The sequence below is a fragment of the Trichosurus vulpecula genome, chromosome 5, assembly GCF_011100635.1.
Source record: "Trichosurus vulpecula isolate mTriVul1 chromosome 5, mTriVul1.pri, whole genome shotgun sequence".
In the NCBI taxonomy this organism is placed as follows: Eukaryota; Metazoa; Chordata; class Mammalia; order Diprotodontia; family Phalangeridae; genus Trichosurus; species Trichosurus vulpecula.
The window spans coordinates 133,703,248-133,721,829 of NC_050577.1; the positions used below are offsets into that span (position 1 = coordinate 133,703,248).

Consider the following 18,582-nt stretch of genomic DNA (forward strand, 5'->3'; position numbering starts at 1 on the left):
ACGAAGTGTGAAGGAGTTCCTGGCTTCAATTTCAATGGCAGCTGGCCATTAATTGGGAAAAGATTGGTCCCACCCTGGAAAGCCTTTATAAAGCTGATTTTGCCATATCCTGGAGACATTTGAACTGTCTTAGAGTTCAAGGGATGGAGGGCATTTGTAGAATGTGACCCCTGTGCCTCTACTAGGGTATCTAGATTATAGGACAGGGATTTTTTTAAGCTTTTCTTCCATAGTGAAGCATATTTGACCAGTAGGAGATACCAGTAGGGAACAATTCAGAGAGTCCAGCCATTCAAGGTAAAGAGGTAAAGGCTCTATATAAAGATTCAAAAAGGCAGCATTTAAGGTGAGAAGGTGTCAACAGAGTGAGAAAACTGACTATGGATTCAATATCCTGGCAGTTGAGAGTTGAGCTTCAGGGAAAAGTAGACCTGGGGAGGGAGGCCAGTGGGGTGATCCCCCCCTCACAGTGAAGCTATGCCCAGAGGGGAGCCCCATGAGGAAACCAGGATAAGAGAAAAAAATGAGGGCCATAAAGCACCAGAGGTGTGATAGCCTTGTCCACGTGTGCCTCATTACCGTTATACTCTAAATTTGTGCCCACTCTTCCCACAGGTGCTGTGTGTATCTATGGGAAAGTATGCCCCAGGTTTATGGGGGTAATGTTTTTATAGCTACTGTTCTTACTATGCCACCTTAGTAAATGCCTTTGCTTTGAGCTAATTGTATCTACTGGATGACTATTAAAGGTAAGCTAACCAGTGGGGGCTTAGGAACCATAGCTGTAGGAGTATAGACCCACAGAGTCCCTTAGAATCTGGAAGTGAAAGTAGCCACTCTTCTGGGGACCCAATCTTGAAACCTGATTATGAAGTTGGGAATATAACCCAGGAAAGGTGCCGTATACATATAAGTCATGTGCTACTTAAGAATCATTCATTAAAGAAACCCAACTTGGCAATGGCTTGGTTAGCCTAATTCAAGTTATAATAGTATATTATTAAGCAAATTATTAGTATGATAACTAATCTGTATGCAAAACATTTTTGAATAGTTTATTTCTTTCCTAATTACATGTAAAAACAATTTTTAACATTCATTTTTAAAATTTTGAGTTCCAAATTCTCTCCCTTCCTCCTTCCCTGAGATGGTAAGCAATTTAATATAGGTTATACATGGTATGTGAAGTATTAAAACTTCATTTCTTTATAAAATATTTTATAATTCATTCTTTTCACCGCTTTAGATTGGTCTCCTCCTGGTGAAGGTTTACCACATAGATGATTGGCAATGTGGCCCAGTGGAAAGAGCACTGGTTTTAGCCTCAGAGAACCAAGGTTTTAATCCTGTCTCTTGTCTGTGTAACCCTGGACAAATGACTTAATACTAGGCTTCAGTTTCTTCATCTATAAAATGAGGGGGTTAGATTAGATGGCCTTTTTTCCAACTCCAGATCTGTGTTCCAAATGGAATTAAGACTCTTTCCCCTCCCCCACCTTAATTTTAGGAAAGAGAGACTACCTGGCAAAGTGTATAGAGTGCCAGGCTGAGTCACGAGGACCTAGATTCAAGTGTGACTTCCAATACAAATTGGCTTTGATCCTGGGCCTATCATCTAGCTTCTTGGTGTTCCATGGACCTCTTCAAGACTATAAATTATAGACCAGTGGCAGATCTTCATTAGTGGGTAGGTGAAATCACAGCTTCCATAGCTCTACCTACCTTCCTAGGTAAATAAATAAATAGCATTGACTGAACCCTCTCTATCATCCTCTACACTGACTGAGCTTTTGAGCCCTTGCTATAAAGCATCACTCAAAAATTATCCTGAGATTTCAGGTGCCACGACTAAATTCAAAAAGGAGAAGAGATAATGTAACATGTGTTACTTGAGTACTTGGGTCCATTCATCTCTGCTGATGTTTTGCTGCCTTTTCTAATAGGCCGTGAAGCGGTTCTTGAAACAAGAATGCAAATGCCACGGGGTGAGTGGATCCTGCACCCTGAGGACCTGCTGGCTGGCCATGGCTGACTTTAGAAAGACGGGAGATTATCTTTGGAAGAAGTACAACGGGGCCATCCAGGTGGTCATGAATCAAGATGGCACTGGCTTCACTGTGGCTAACAAGAGATTTAAGAAACCAACTAAAAATGACCTGGTCTATTTTGAAAACTCTCCAGACTACTGTATCAGGGACCGAGATGCAGGTAAGCCCAAATCGCTTGACCATTCAGATTCCCAGATGACACAATTGAAGTAAAGCCCCATTATTTACAATTGATTCTTTGAATAGTTTCACTTCATTGCTTCTGTGAGGCCTAAAGCTCACATAATTTATAAATTTCATACTCAAAAGTATAGAAAAATTTCCCAAATCAACTGAACAGAGAAAAATGGACAATGATTCATTAACCCTATATTACCATAATGAACCAGAGTTTTGGGGGAGATGGGGGAAATGTGTAGGGTTTAAATACAAAGAGTACTTTGCCTCAAAGGAGTCTAGCTAGATATATTTTTTAATATATGTATATGTAGGTATAATATATATATGTCAACTTATACAGGGCATGAGGAGAACAATTGCATTCTCTTTTTATTGGAGGATTTTGGACAAACATTCATGCCCACTCAATAGGTAAATATTTCTTGTGTGCTTTCAAATTAATTCAGGGGATCCAAGCAGAAGATACTAAATGGAGACTTACTAATGACATTCTGAATAATCAGTAAGCAAGAGAACAAATCATAGAAACAATGAATAAATATGTGAATAAAATTGATAACAATGAACTAACATACTAAATTTCTGGGATGTGGCTGTATCAGTCCTCAGAGGAAAAAGCATAGAACGGAAAGATAATTAACAACATTTTTAAAGGGAGGGGTAATGAACTGAGTATGTAATTTTTAAGAAAACTAGAAAATCTATGTGCTTTCAGAGTACTTAATACAATTAAAGGAATTACCGTGAATCTGCTTTCCGAGGGCAAATTACTTGATATTTCTGTCATATCTCACTGGGACTTTGAGCTGATTCCTTTTCCATTTCTTCACACGGTAGCAGATCCATACAGGTCACATATCTGGGTAGCTACCTGTCCATTTTGGCATTACCTGTATTATCTTGATTAAAGATTTAAATTGTGGGATTGCAGCAGACATGTGAGGGATTAGAGGGCATGACTTGTAAAAGCAAGACTGTAACATACAGGAATAAATGACTTAATACTCCTTTAGACAAAGGCTTTATCTACACACACAGATGACCATTTTAAATGAGTTGACTAGTCTTTTCAATGAGTTAATTCAGAAAAAAAATAAAGAAAATGTGTGGGTTGGTTGAAATCAATTGATTTGTTTTCCCTTGACTTTTTTTTGTCCCTGAGGCTATACCAAACTCATTGTTTATTTCTCTTTGTCTTTTTTTTGTTGTTTTGGTCTTTTTTTTTTTTTTTCAAAGTCACTTCGGTGAAAAAAAAAAAAACAGCCAGTGGTTGTATGGATTCTTAACTCAAGTACTGCAGCTTTCAGGATTACTTTCCTGTTTCCCCCCACCACCACCACCCCTTCCCTTGCCAGATTCCACTTAGCCTCCAATTTCAACTTATCTTGTGTGTTCTCATTTTTATATGTTTCTCTCCTATTAGAATGTAAGTTCCCTGAGGGCAAGAACTGTTTTTGTATTGATAGTGGCTAGCAAAGCCTGGCACTAAGTATGTGCTTAATAATTCTTGTTGATTGATTGATCATATGGACCAAGTAACAAGTTATTTTCTTTAATTGGCTTCATTTTTCACTTTTCAATGAAATATGTGGGTACAGCCTCAACTGACAAACTCTTGCATTTTTAGGCGTTGCTTGAGCAGGCAGATACAGACACAAATACAGCTATGTGGAGACTGACTTGGGGCAGCTAGGTGGTGGAGGTGGATAGAGCACTAGGCTTAGAATATGGAAGACTCATCTTCAAGAGTTCAAATCTGGCCACAGACACTTCTTAGCTGTGTGACCCTGGGCAAGTTACTCAACCTTGTTTACCTCAGTTTCCTCATCTGTAAAATAAGCTGGAGAAGGAAATGGCAAACCATTCCAGTACCTCTGCCAAGAAAACCCTAAATAAGGTTTTGAAGATTTGGACAGGACTGAAAATTGAGACTTTGTTGTTTCTTTATCTCTGAGCATTTCATATTAGTTAGCAATTATTGTGTCAAGAAATGCCTTTCTGCCTTAAAGCTACCCATTTAGAAAATAACAACAAATAACATTTAAGATTTGCAAAGTGCTTTAAATAATGTTATTTGGTGTAATACAGAGGTGTCAAACTCACCTCCATCAAGTGGCCCTCAAAACTCCCAAGCACAGCCTGAACCAAATAAGGATATAATCAGGGAATGTTCAACAAAAGAAATAAAAAATACAACACAACATATATATTGTCAATTTGTGGTTTTCTAAGTCAACATACAACCAGCAGAGATCCATTGCTATTTAAGTTTGACACTACTGTGTAGTAGATAGGAAAACCTGGGGCTAAGTCTCACTGGCTCTAACATGTATCAGCTGTTTGACTCTCAGAAAGTCTCTTAACTTCTCTGTGTCCTAGGCTGGTGGTGTCAAAATCAAATAGAAGACCACTAAGCCATACATGCACATCTTCACAGCTATGTGTTGACTTAGTTTTAAAATGTAATATTATCCATGTTTTATTGTATTTGTATTTATTTTGTTAAATATTCCCAATTACATTTTGATCTGTACTTGGGAGTGTTGAGTTGTGTATTTGACGCCCATATTTTATAATTATCTTCCCAATTAACGGTGCTGGGAGGGGTTTTGAAGCATCTGCCACAGATGGCTAGATAAGCTGTTGCTTCATCTGGGCCATGGTGTTCTGCTAGTCCTTGTGACTGTCATCACAGGGACTGTGTAACCTATATCCTATGCCAATCTGTGTTAGGAACACCCCTTATTGCCTCTGCCACTGTACCCTAAGGATACATCTACTTCACCACTGTGAAGGGCTTCCATTGCCTGTTGCTGTTCCTTATTGAATCACGCCTGAGAAAGAGTTTGCCTTCTGCTAAGTCTGGTGCTAATCTCTTTTTGGTAATCACTCACCTTTGAGGCATCACTCACAGAGCATCAAGGCTCTTTGCTGCTGATGCCTTTCTGTCCCAGTTACCAATCTAATATTGATAAACATGGGCTGAGGCACTTCACCCACTCCCTCTTGCTAAGGGGCCCCTCTACTTTGGATCCAGGTCTGAAGTCCATTCTCAGTTCAACCCTAGAAGAAGCCTGGTCTCCAATGAAAGGGGTTAGGTTCCCTTTTCTCACACTCTTGGCTCATTAAACCTCATTCTGATACCCCAGAGGTAAAGTATTTAAAGCTTAGATTTAGACTCACATGCAGAGTTTCCCTCCAAAGGTGTGGGAGGAGGGGAGTAGAAAGGCAAACAAGACATAACATGAGTCAAGTATGGGACAACAGTTTGTTTACTAAAGAAATGTTAAGCACAAAAGACTCTCTCAAGTATGCATTGACAGTGAGACTTTATTAAACAAACCACAGGGCTAACTACTGTTATACCAGTCCAGAAGGTTGATACTTAAAACCATCTAAACACAAAGCAGTTTGTGGCACTGCTAATTAGGCATTTTACATTTCACCTTTACTCTGCACTGTCTTTCTCAAAATTCATGTCTTCTGGCGAACCAGGCCAGGGCTCCTCTTTTTTTTTTTTTTTTTTTTTTTTTTAGTGGCTGTTATCATTGATACAACAGCTGTCCTTGCTGCTGGTCAGTTCTCCTTACTGGATCCAAGACCTTGAAATCTCTCAAACTCACAACCTCAACTCCAAGCCTGATCATATCTACCTCAAAAACAAGGTTCAGTCATCTAGAAAAGTGAATAGTATTTGGGAAAGGCACCAGGGGGCTAACTACAAGTCGGACTAGATGAATTGTGTTCTACACGGAGCAGCAGCAGGAATTGGGGAGAGCATAACCCATCCCCTCACTCCCATCAGGGGAGAGTAGAAAAAAACAGGAAAACAGGAAAAAAATGAGCAAGAAGCTATCTCTCCTTTTCCAAAGGTCCACTGAGTCATTGGCTCCTCTGGCTCATCAGTAAATGAGGGCATCACTTTATTATTTGAAAACACCCATGTCCTTCAACCCCAAGCCACCCCATGGCCAGAAGCAGCCAGGAAGTTCATCATCTCAGATGGGCCCAAATGCTGAGTCACCAATGCCCCTTGGAAGTTTCCAGGAGACCTCTGGATCACACTGACTGGGATAGCCTTTATAGGCCAACTCATCTTTCATTTCTCTAAAAACTGACATCATACCACCAAACAGATGAATCTTCCAGTAGCATTTCTTTGGTCCTTCTGTTCTATGGATCAGAGTCTGCCAGGTAGTGGGTAGAAAGCTGAAAGGTCATGTTGGTCAGCAACTACTGGAGAGATTGGAAGAAGGAAGCTGGGGTCAGGCTGAGAAAGATTGGCTCTGAGACATTCATTTGGGTCAGGTTAAGGCGGATACACTCAAGGAAGTAAATTAACTAGCTGTTCTTAGGAGTCCGTAGGGAAAACCCGAGCCCAGCCAGATGGGAGAATCTGAGCTGAACCAGGCAAACTATAATGCAAAGAAAAGACAACAGAGCAGAGTATGAGGAGTGAACAGAAAAGCTGTATATCCACTTTCCTGAGCAGATCGAGACAAGATCCGAGGCAAGTTGAATGAAAACAACTGGGAGCATCTTTCACTATGGATACAAGTTATTCAGCTACACAATGAAGTTACTCAAAGGGCTTCTTTTTTAAAAGAAGCTAGGCTATCTTAGAGATGGCCTCATCCAAAGGCCTCAAAGGAGTCCACTATCCTGATACTATCTCTCTTCAGGAATCTCTTCCCTGGGATCTGAGGTTTGGGTTTCATGGAGTAGCAGGGATAGAAAATCTTTAGAAGTGTGAGTATGCATTGGTTTTCCTAGAGTTCCCTGGTCCAGTCCTCTGTGTTCTACCTTCTCTAAACATCCAGGGGTTGTTTCTTCTAGTTCTGGTGTTCCAGGATGACCAGGATAACTGACTTTTCTTTTCAATCAATATCATGGGAGACTTCATTAGGGAGACACTGTCTGACAACAAGGTAAGGCAATTTACCAGGGCTGGCATTGCACTTTTCAATGTCTTAAGAGCCATGGTCTTGGCAGCCCAGGAGCCAGCCACTTCCACTTCAAAATGTCAGTGCCTCTTTGGTACACTGAGAGAAGTCCATCCTTCTAACCCTGAAATTTAAGGTCCTTCATGATCTGTTTCCACCCTTATTTTCTGTTTTTTTTTCCTTACATTTACCTCTAAATTACAATCAAACTGAACTACTGTTCCCCATGACTTGTGGTACTTACATCATGTGTGCACACATGACTTGTACTTCTCTGATTTGGTGCTTTGACGATGTTCTTCCCTTTATCTGAAATGCCATAATGCCCTACTCTCCTGCCCCTTTTCCCAACAATAATAATTAATAATAATTGTGGTAATAATAGTTAACATTTATATAGTGTATACTAGGCTCCAGGCACCGTCGTAAGTACTTTACAAATATTATCTCAATTGATTTTCTTAATAACCCTAGGAAGTAGGTGCTATCATTATCCCCATCTTACAGATAAGAAACTGAGGCAAACAAGAATGTGTAAGACCTTTGGGCCTTCAAGTAATATTGCAGTGGGGAAAACCCTGGCTTTGGAGGCAGAAGGCCCAGGCTGTGCCATTCATGGACAATGTGACCTTGGTCAAATTACTTCACATCTCTGAGATTCAGTTTCCTCGTCTCAAAAATGTTGTACCACCTACCTTACAGTATGGTTGGGAAGATTAAATAAGATAATTTATGAAAGTGCTTTGTAAACTACCAAACATCATAAAAGTGAAAGCTATTATTTGTTGACTATCAACATTCTTTATTCCACAAAGAAGAATAAGTTTATCATGGGAGGAAAAATCTCCATTTTCACCACTACTATCTGCCTTCTGTACTCATTTTTTGGTCAGCTTAAGTGGTTGTAGAAGAAGACAATCCTATGACAGTTTTCTTAGCAAAAAAAAAAAAAGTAAAAACCTATACTAGGAAAAAGTTCTGAGTGGTCTTGAAAGATAGTTAAATATCTCTTACACAGTGATGAAGGGCTGATAGAGGGATCCAGCTCCCACCTCTCCTCTCCCACTTTGCAAATTCCAGATCTCCTGTACAAAGTGATGGCAGGAGTGGGAAAGGAGGCATTCATTGAAAGACTTTTAAAACACATTGAGCCGCTTCTGAATTGCCATACATCACACACCCTTTTTCTTTTCAGCCTGTTCAGGAATCACCAGCTGCTAGAATGAGCAAAAACATAGGACAGCTTGTGCTGTACATGGGAAGTAGTGAGAGGGTTGTGTAAAAGACACTTCATTTATTAAAACTTTACACTTCCCTTCCCCAGAGGGGAACCCTTACCTCCCTGATGCGCTTCACCAGCACCTCCATCAGCCTCAAATCAGCAGCTGTTCACACCTGTCCGATTTTTACAAATATGCTGTTCCCTCACCTTTCACTCTCCTCCAGGCCACAGGGGGTGGGATCAGTCTTTGACATTGAACACCAAGTGCAGCAGAATTTCTTCTGGAAAATAAGAGCAAATCCATGCCCAAGTCCATAAGCAGTGGTACCTCTAAGGCTGCCAGCTTGGGTCCCCCTTCTGTAAAGGTCTACCACCTGTAGTATAGCCAGAAATGGGGAAATAAATAGATTCCACTGAAATCATTCCCCAGGTTACACTCTGAGCATGTTAATCTTTCTGAATTAATTGCAATGAAATTGCAAAATGAAACAGATTTGGTGACTGGAAACAAAGTCCTCAAATACAGGAAAAGTGAAATTTCCTGCCAAGTTTTCAGAACACAATGATTATGAAGCACAATGTTACATGTTTATGGAATGGAATAATGGAATCATTTACACACACACTCACACGCAACCAGCCTGATTGATCATAATAATCAGGTTTATTTGAAAATGGAAAGAGAAGAGTCAAGGATGGCCCTGAATTTGCAAACCTGGGTGATTGGGTGTATGATGATGCCTTTAACAGGTAGAAAAGTTTAGAAAATGGAGTTTAATAGGGAAGATTGAAATAAAACACTTATGGTTGATGGTGAAAACTGGTATGTGACCATGGCCATGTGTGGCTGCTATGGAATGCAGGAGTAGGTCATGGGATTTGATTGAGAAGAGATTGAGGAACTGGCAGGTAAGCCGTTTAGGGGAACATTCACATGTATGTTGGCGTGCCCTAGTAAGAGGTCACCAGTCGGGAAGGAAGGGAAGATCATTACCCAACGTCTTGAAAAAGGCAGTAGAGTACCTGGGCTAGACAACAACTATGGTGGTCTGAATTAGGAGATACATTTTGATAGAATGAATTTGAAGGAAGAACAAAGGGAAAGTCTAGATGGATGGGGCCATGGGGAACAAGAAATACCCTGATTCTCCCTTCAGGACTAGAAATATGAGAGGGTAGCCAATACTGGAGAGGACAGCTAGTCACCTAGGATAAGCAGGATTTCTCCCCGGTAAAGTCATCAAGATGAAAATAGCATGGAGAGTTTGTTACTTATGGAATGGGAACTCCAGGAGCCATAATACGAACAGGTGGAGTTTCAGGAGAGAAGAGGATGAACTCCCAGATTAAAAGGTGGAGGATGAAGAAGGTACTTAATTTATTACCACAGAGATTGGGAGGGAAACAGGTTGTGGTCATTTATTCCTAACAGGGGACAACGAGAAGTGGAAGTGGCTCTGCAGAAAGATGAGAATTGTCTCTGGGGATCTTCCTGCCATCCTAGAGATGAGAGGAAAGTGAAAAGACCCACCTAACATTACCAGAGTGAATGAGTAGTGGAGACAGGGCTGAAGCTTAAGACTTGGCTCTTTCTACCAGCCTAGGCTGCTTCTGTTGCCTAATGGTAAACAGCATGGCGCATGCACCACTGTATTCCCTGACTTTCTAAGAAGAGACAGTGATTTCTTTACTACTTTAACTCTGCTCTGCCTTATCTCAATCATAACTATACTACCTTATTAAAAAAATTGAATTTGAACATAACTGTTTCAGCTATGTCTGGTTAGTGTTTGGCGTTGCTAGGCGTACAGTAGGTCTCTGTCAGAGTTCCCGGATGATTCTGTTGTTATTCGCAGTTTCAGTCATGTTCGACTCTTCATGACCCCATTTGAGGTTTTCTTGGCAAGGATACTGGAGTGGTTTGCCATTTCCTTCTCCAGACTATTTTACAGATGGGGAAACTGAGGAAAACAGGGTTCAGAGACTTGACCAGGTCACACAGCTAGTTAAGTGTCTGAGGCCAGATTTGAACTCATGAAAATGAGTCTTCCTGACTCCAGTCCCTGTGTTCTTGTTGTTGTTGTTGTGTTTGTCCTTTGTTCTCCAAGAGGACCATGGCATAAGGTAAATGACGACATGACTTGCAGGTGACTTTGATTTGAATGAGGGAGGGCTGTGCAAGGTCACCGCCTCACTTTCTCCTCCAGGGCCATCTGGGTCCAGTGGCCTGATATTCATCGGGATGACTGGAGATGACCCAGGATGCAATGGGAGACCCTGGCCCTTTTAGGCTAAGGCCTTTTCCCATACTCACTTAGAATGAGGTAAAGCCCAATCAGTACCACCCAGTAGTCCCATTCAATTGCTTGGAATATACATACAATGAGAAGCAACAGGATGTAGTCAGTAGAGAGTTGGCCTTCGAGTCAGAAAGGCCTAGACTTACGTCCTGTTTCTGGAATATGTTGGCACCTGCCAGAATGAGCAAAAAGATAGGATGACTTGTAGGTGGGAAGTAGCTGAAAGGACACTTCATTTATTAAAATTACACACTTCCCTGGGAAAATCACTTTTTTTTTCTCAGAATTCTAGGAGCTTTGGGACTTTGAGTCAGGAAATCATGAGTTCAAATCCAGCCTCAGACATTTACTAGCTGCGTGACCCTGGGCAAGTCGCTTAACCTCTCTGTGCTTCCATTTCCTTATCTGTAAAATGGTGATAATGGTAGCCCCTACCTCCCAGTGTTGTTGTGAGGATAAAATGAGATACTTGAAAATCTGTTTACAAGCCACAAAATGCCATATAAGTGCTTGCTTTTATTAGCTAAGACTACAAATTACAAGAAGGTGCCAACTTGCATTGATAGGTAGGTAGATAGCTCACTAGAACTTTTTATGCTGCTGAAATCACAGAGCTAGTACACACACACACACACACACACACACACACACACACACACACACACACACCCCTAGCCATATGTTAAAAAGATGTTACCACTCTTTTAGCTTTGCCATTGGTAAGCCACAAGAATGACAAAGAATTTGCTTATCCAAACTGTATTCTATTGGGAAGACATTACTTTTATTTAAATTATAATGACCATGCCAGATCCTTATGACCCAGAGTGGACAGAATCATGAACAAAGTAGTTAATTAAAATGTTCATTTTTCGTGTTTTAGTGTTATGCTTTTACCATCATCTGTGGGTAATGAGATTGCTGCAGTAAAACCTTTTCCAGGATCTGGCTGCTGAAGCATCAACTTCCCCACAGTTGACCCTGGACAGAGGCTTAACCTGATAAAAAGGGTTTTGTCCAGCAGAAATCCCACCTTCGTAGAATGTTCTTAGTTAAGTCAGGTAAAAGTCCAATCTACTACAAGTTGACATAGCCAAAGACTATTATCACTCTAAATTCACAGTAACATGGAATGTAGGGCTGGAGAGGGAGCTTAAGGACCACTTACTTCAAAACCCCCATTTTAAAGATGAGCAAACTAAGGCCCAGAAAGGAGAAGTGATTTCTCTAGGATCTTCTGGTTCCAAATCCATGCTGTTTCCACCCTTCCACAATAGCTCCTTTTATATATTTTTTTTTCTTTGAACTCTGACATGTCCCTGATATCATGTCTGGGGGTGCTTTCTACACCAAGCAGATCACGATTCCCAGGCATGGCTTCTCATCCTCCTGTATAACTGGTAGTTGTTGGTACCTTTCCTGAAATACCTATAGTGAGTCTACCCCCATGTGCTGGATGCCTTCCTCTGGTCCTTGGGTTGACCATCTATTCATTATCCTTCAGTCTTGCTACACAACCAGCCCACCTCCTTTTATGTAATGAAAATGCCAAATAGGAGATGTTTTTTCCATAAGGTATATAAATCATTAATATAATCTCTGACCGGCAAGAGAATATCACATCACACCAAGAAGAACCTATTTTCCAGTAAATGGGACTACCAGATGTTGAAATTAGGTTACTAACCACAGATACCTAGGCCCTGAGAAAGTCAATGTATTACAGTACATTTTAAATCAAATAATATATGATTTCTCATTTTAGTTCCCCCATGAAGTTTCATAATAACTCAGCCTTAATATTATATGAACATAGGAATGGATTTTTTCTTTCCTTTTTGCTGCTAGTAGGAGACAAGAATGAGGGAAAGCTCAGTTGGTCATTTTCTAAGTACTTTGCTGAAGGCAATCTACATGGTCAGTAACCATTTTGAATACCAATGTATTTAAAAAAAAAAACTAACTGAATTTGCTTGGATATTTTTTTTCAGAGATGTGTGTGTTGAGTAGAGACATAGCCCAAATGTCCTAACTCTTTCCTTTCATAACCACAAGTAGTTTGGTTACCACGTTCCTTTGCATTAAGGCTTCAGAAGACCCCTTTTAAAATGTAAATTTTACTGAGTCTAAAAGCAGCCATCAATTAAGAAAGCATTAAAGCTCAAATTTCTCCATAATTTAATCTTGATAATTAATCTCTGAAGAGGCAACACATTAAGGCTATTACTAGACATTAAAACCTTAGCTTAAATTATTTTAACTGAGTTTAGTAAACCAGACTACAAGGCCCCGTGGGAATGAGACCAGAGACACCAGAGATGAGTTCTGTTAGGAGGAGGAGGGAAAAGATAAGGAACTGTCTAATAGGGGAGACTGGCTGGGGAAGCTCGGGGTGGGGGAGGTGGAGGTCTGAGTTGTCTGATGACAGTATGAGGGTGTGGGACCTAAAGGGAGCCCTCTCTAAAGGTGTAAAGAAGCAGAGAAAGGGATGGAGGAGAGGCCATTGAAAATAAATGTCAGTAATTTCATAATTTTGATTAGGACCACTCTTAGAACCAACTGTTCACAAATCCTTTTATTTTCTTTTTTCTCATCACACTACTTTCATACGCCAACCATCTCTAAAAAGATAATTCCAAAGAGTAGATATCTTGGTACACCTTGTCACACCAAGAAATGGCAAAGTGAAAACATTAAGTGTGATAAAAGTCATAAGGTTAGACATATTTTGTGTGTAAATATATATGCATATATATATATATACTTGTGTATACTTCCATGTTATTTGCACATATATACAGGGTGGTAGTTCTTGTTCATCCTTTGTCATCAGAGAGGACCAGTGGCATCACTGGATAATGTATTGACTCATTTGTGACTCTTTTCCAGAGTCATTGAAGCCCAGTGCCAAGACAAAAGTCAAAGTGACTGCCCAGGATGTAATGTGTGTGTGTGTGTGTGTGTGTATTCATTATATATTAAACATATGTAATTTATTACATAGGCAAACAGATGAGGCCCAGGGGCCTCAGACTGTAACACCCAAGCAGAGCTAGGATTCAAACCAGGGTCTTCCAAGGCCCAGTCCAGTACTCTTTCCACTTTTATCCCATATTTTCTTCTTCAGTTGAATTAAAGCCGGGATGTCTCATCTATAAATATTCCCTCTCATGGCTTGGATCCTAAGAGTGCAAGTCCACAATGTTGCTGTCCGTGTGACATTTTGCAGACCAGCGGCTTCATCAAATTGCAGGTTAGATCTTGAAAATCAGATTTTCTGGGACAGTTATTCGTAGACTCTGCGGTTATCTTCTGTGGTTATTGCACCAGGCATCTGGAAATCAGGGGAAACCTTTCAAGTTAGAGATAGGTTCATCTCTAACTGGAGGAATGCTCCTCTGGCCTCCTAAGAAGGGGTCTGCACCTAATCACAGGCCACTTTCAGCAGTTCATAATGTCAGAGTGCTGACCTGAGACCAGGGTCACTCTGCGGTCTCCTTTCCAACTCTGGGGAGCAAACAGGGCAACCTTTTCTCCAGTCAAGTTCAAGAGAGAAATTGAGAGGAACAGTTGTTTGACTTGTTCCTTGTTGAAAGAGGGATACCTGGCTGGCAGCTGCCCGACTGCGATGTGGGGCGTAAGCTATCAGGTATCAGATTTGTTTCACAGGAATCACACTTCAGCAAACTGGGTTCACAATCCATGGAAACCCGATCCCAGTACTCATGGAATAGTATTCCAGACTGGCTGCTGTGGGTGGATGTTATAGGGTTCATTTAGAAAACACTTCTCACTGCTTCCTATGCAAGGCACCTGTACCAGGAGCTGGGGACTCAAAAGATAGTCAGGGCACAGACTTTGCTCCCAAGGAATTTCCCAAGGGAAGAATGACATAGATACACAAATACCTGTGATTTGAGGAAGAATGAGAGAAATATGGAAAAGAGGTGACAGCAAAGTCCTATGAGAAATTGAGGAGGGAAAGATCATTTTTACCTGGGTGGAAAATTTTTTAAAAGACAGAGGAGAAAAGATTAAAAATAGACAATATTAATAAAGATACATAATAATATATGGATAATATACATACATGTATGTGTATACAAACATACCTAGACATATATCCATATACATCCATACAACATGTGTATATATGTATGTGTATATATAGGTATATATATATATACACACACATACATACACATACTTGTTTTATTCAGTCATTTTCAGTCGAATCAGACTCTTCATGACCCCATTTGGGATTTTCTTGGCTAAGATACTGGAATGTTTGCCATTTCCTTCTCCAGCTCCTTTTATAGATGAGGAAATTGAGACAAACAGAGTAAAGTGACTTGCTCAGGGTCACACAGCTAGTAAGTGTTTGAAGCCAGATTTGAACTCAGGTGTTCTTGACTCCAGGCCTGGCTGGCATCCACTATCCACTGTACCACCTAGCCACCTACCTACACACACACACACACACACACACACCATACACGTGTGGTGTGTGTTTGTGTGCGAATCTTGACTTTTGTTGTTTAGGGTTTCACTAAACTGATGTGTTATCATTTGATTAGGCTAAGTTTCAATGAACATCCCCAACACCTATGATGGATGGATGGATGGATGGATGGGTGAATGGGTGGATGGATGGATGAAAACTAATTTATTCAGGGCTCACTCTATACTAGTCATTGTACTAACTGCTGGGATTACAAATATAAAAAAACTAGCCAGTTTCTGCTCTTAAGGAGCTTACAGTCTAATTAGAGAAGATAACACATAAAAGAAAATTCAGCTTCAGGGCACATGGAAAGGCCCCAGAGTCTAAGGATGCCATATTGGGATGAACAGTAAGGTCAGGGGTCCTTAGATTATAACAGTAAGTTGGATGATGGTACTAATGATCTGCAGAGCATAGAGGAAGGACAGATGATAAAGCCTGGATGAATTTAGGAGGCAGTGTCAGGGCAAATGGCAAGACCAGGTCATCTTCTGTCTGATCAGAAGCAATAGAATTGTTCACTTATCTCACTAAAAGCTGTGTGAAGGAGTCTCACAGCCCAGGGAAGGCGGAAAGGCAGGGAAGGCGGGTACCTTCAATGAAGAGAGTGAACTGCGGCCAAAAAGACGAGGTTCCTTTGGACCTTTGAGCTCCATTTTGTGCTCTATCACGGAGTGCCTCCCTCTGTTTGGTCATCATAGAAATGTGAAGAATAACTGGCCCCTCCCTACCTCAAAGGATTAGTCAAAGGATTTAGAGCTACCAGGAAAGGATCTGAAATCTTGAAGCCCAACCCTTGATTTTATAGAGGGAGAAATAGGGGCCGAGAGGTCAAATGATTGGCCTAAGGTCAAGGTAGTAAGCTGCAAGATTTATAGCAGCAAGATAATGTATCAGGAGGGCAGAGTTTATAATCTCAAAGAGGATCATAAACATGTCTGAAAGGTTCGGAATCGCCGGATATAAGAAACTCTCAAAGTAGAAGGCAGAAGAATCAAAACATTTATTTAGGCTCAACAGTAACCAACCCATGAACCAGCAACCCCATTTTGATATGTTGATCATAATCTTCCAGGCCCAGTAAGTACGCCTTGCAAGAGTAACCAGGAGGCTACAGAGAAGCATGATTGCGTAAAGCAAAATCATGCTTCCCCCTCGATGGTAATAAGATTACCCACTGGCCTGAAGTCTTTGTTCAGCTTCCTCCCGTAGATCAGCTCTGCTACTGGCAGCTCCTGCCTCAGCTGTGTCTGTGGCTGAAACTGACGTAACTGTCGTAACTGCCTCTGTAACTGCCTCTGGTTCCAACTGTCGCTGTAACTGTCGCTGTAATGGCCTGAAGTCTTTGTTCAGCTTTCTCCCGTAGGTTAGCTCTGCTACTGGCAGCTCCTGCTTCAGCTGTGTCTGTCGCTGTGGCTGTAACTGACGTAACTGTCGTAACTGCCTCTGTAACTGTCGTTGTAACTGTCGCTGGCTCCAACCGGAAAAGGAAGAGAGAATCTTCAAGCTGTCCTCTCCCCTCTTATAGAGTCTCTGACATCATCAAGCTCCGCCCGAATGACCAGGGCCGATTGGTTCCTGAGTTGGCCCCTCCCCCTAGCATAGCCGTTAACACCTCCCCTCAGCCAGCCCCATGACTCATCACACAGGAAGTTGTCTGCTTCCCGGCATGCTCCCCGGGCCTCCTGCCCCGGAAGAGCAAGCCACAGTGTCCAGAGGCTCAATGAGGTAAGCTGAGTCATTCAAAGAAAACAAAGGCCATTCTGGCTACACTCCACCCCTTGTTATAGGATACATAATCTAATCAGCCATGTATCCTAGAACATACATTGTGATCCAATTACAAAGGAAACTAAAACATATCATTCATTATAAAGCAAAACATATCATTCAGTGACATTCCCAAACATTGGTTAACGATTCAAATGCGATCCACCCCTAGATCCCAGCAAAATAATCTCTTCAATCAATCATCCCCAAAATAATTATTAATAATTCAAATGTCCACCCCTAAATCCTTGTATCCATTACATAGGATCAATAATATCATAACAATAAAACAACACAGCAAGGATAACACAAAATAAGTAAACAGAACACTATCATCATTTCCACCCCCCTTGAACGATTGGGGCTCAAAATCTTGGGGTGAGGGGTGAAGGTCTCATTTTCCATAGCTTCTTCATGCTGAAATTGGATGTAGAGATGGCCCTGCCCCCAAAAAGTCCCATTCCAGAGGTCATTTCTTTAACAAGCTGGCAGGAATTCCAAGAATGCTACATGCTTAGGCAGTCACCGGAAAGTGCAGGGTGCTTAAGCCTGAAGGAAACAAAACTAGCAACAAGGTTAGCCAAAACAAAGGACAAAAGAATAGACAAGTATGGACTATAATTCTTCAAATAAAATCATCTCAAGTTTGGTTGAGATTTCAGTTATGCAAAGATCCAACATCAGAGCCAAACTCAGGTGGGAAATGTTTCTTTTCAAAAGGAACATAATGAGGAAGCCAAGAGGATCCCACCCTAGATATAGACTAAGATTGTCCTCCCAGCCTTTCCCCAAATGTACAAGTTTTCATCCGTTAATCACACAAGGTCACCTTCAGTCTGAGTGGCTTGTAGGCTTGCAGGAGCAGTTCTTATTTCCCTATTTCTCGTGTTATCAAGTCCTCTATACATTCTGTATAATTCATTGGTTGGAATTCCATCTATCATTTCAAAACCTACTCCTGCTCTCAATAAAGCAGTAAACATTTCTTTCCTTGTTACTCTCCTTTGGCGCCAAGTTTGCTGGTTATTCACCCTTCTCTCTCGAGGAGATCTATCCCCTCCCCAGTCACCTAAGTCATGTAACTGTAAAATCTTATTTATCACTGTTGTAAGACGGCTCCCTACTTCTCCAAGTAATAAATTCAAAATTAGTTGTTTATAAGCAGGGGGAGCTGTCCTAATTATTAAATTCCTATGAGGCAGTTCCATTGAATCATTGTAATATTTGTCTGCAGTTCCTGTCATAATGGCAGTCTTCATTACCTCCTCCTTTAGTCTCATGATACAATCTCTAAGTGAATACCAGGGTCTGTGCTCAGTGGGCCACATAGAATCAGTAGCATATCTCTTATTGCATCCCACAGCGGCTAATGCCAACAGAGTAGTCCCGCTATCACCATCTCCTTGCTGATGATGTTCCCTAAAAGCTTGTTGAACTAGAGGATCATGGCTGATACCTATGAATCTCATGCAGTCTGTCCCATCTACTGATATTCCACCGGCCCCTTGATCACTGAGTCTTACCATCCAAGATATCAATGGTTCTCCTATTCTTTGGCTGAATCTACTCAAAATATCTGTGACCTCTTGCGGTGAGAAATCTTCCTGAATTTCCC

At 41.1% G+C, this 18,582-nt stretch overlaps 1 protein-coding gene across 1 annotated transcript in view; it reads left to right on the top strand.

Annotated features, from left to right (window-relative positions):
- WNT2 (Wnt family member 2) overlaps positions 1–18,582 on the top strand; it is a 60,997-nt gene that overhangs the window by 27,447 nt on the left and 14,968 nt on the right. Inside the window, exon 4 of the mRNA XM_036761229.1 lies at positions 1,944–2,208. Within this exon, the coding sequence (XP_036617124.1) occupies positions 1,944–2,208 (265 nt within the window). The remainder of the gene's footprint in view (positions 1–1,943; positions 2,209–18,582) is intronic.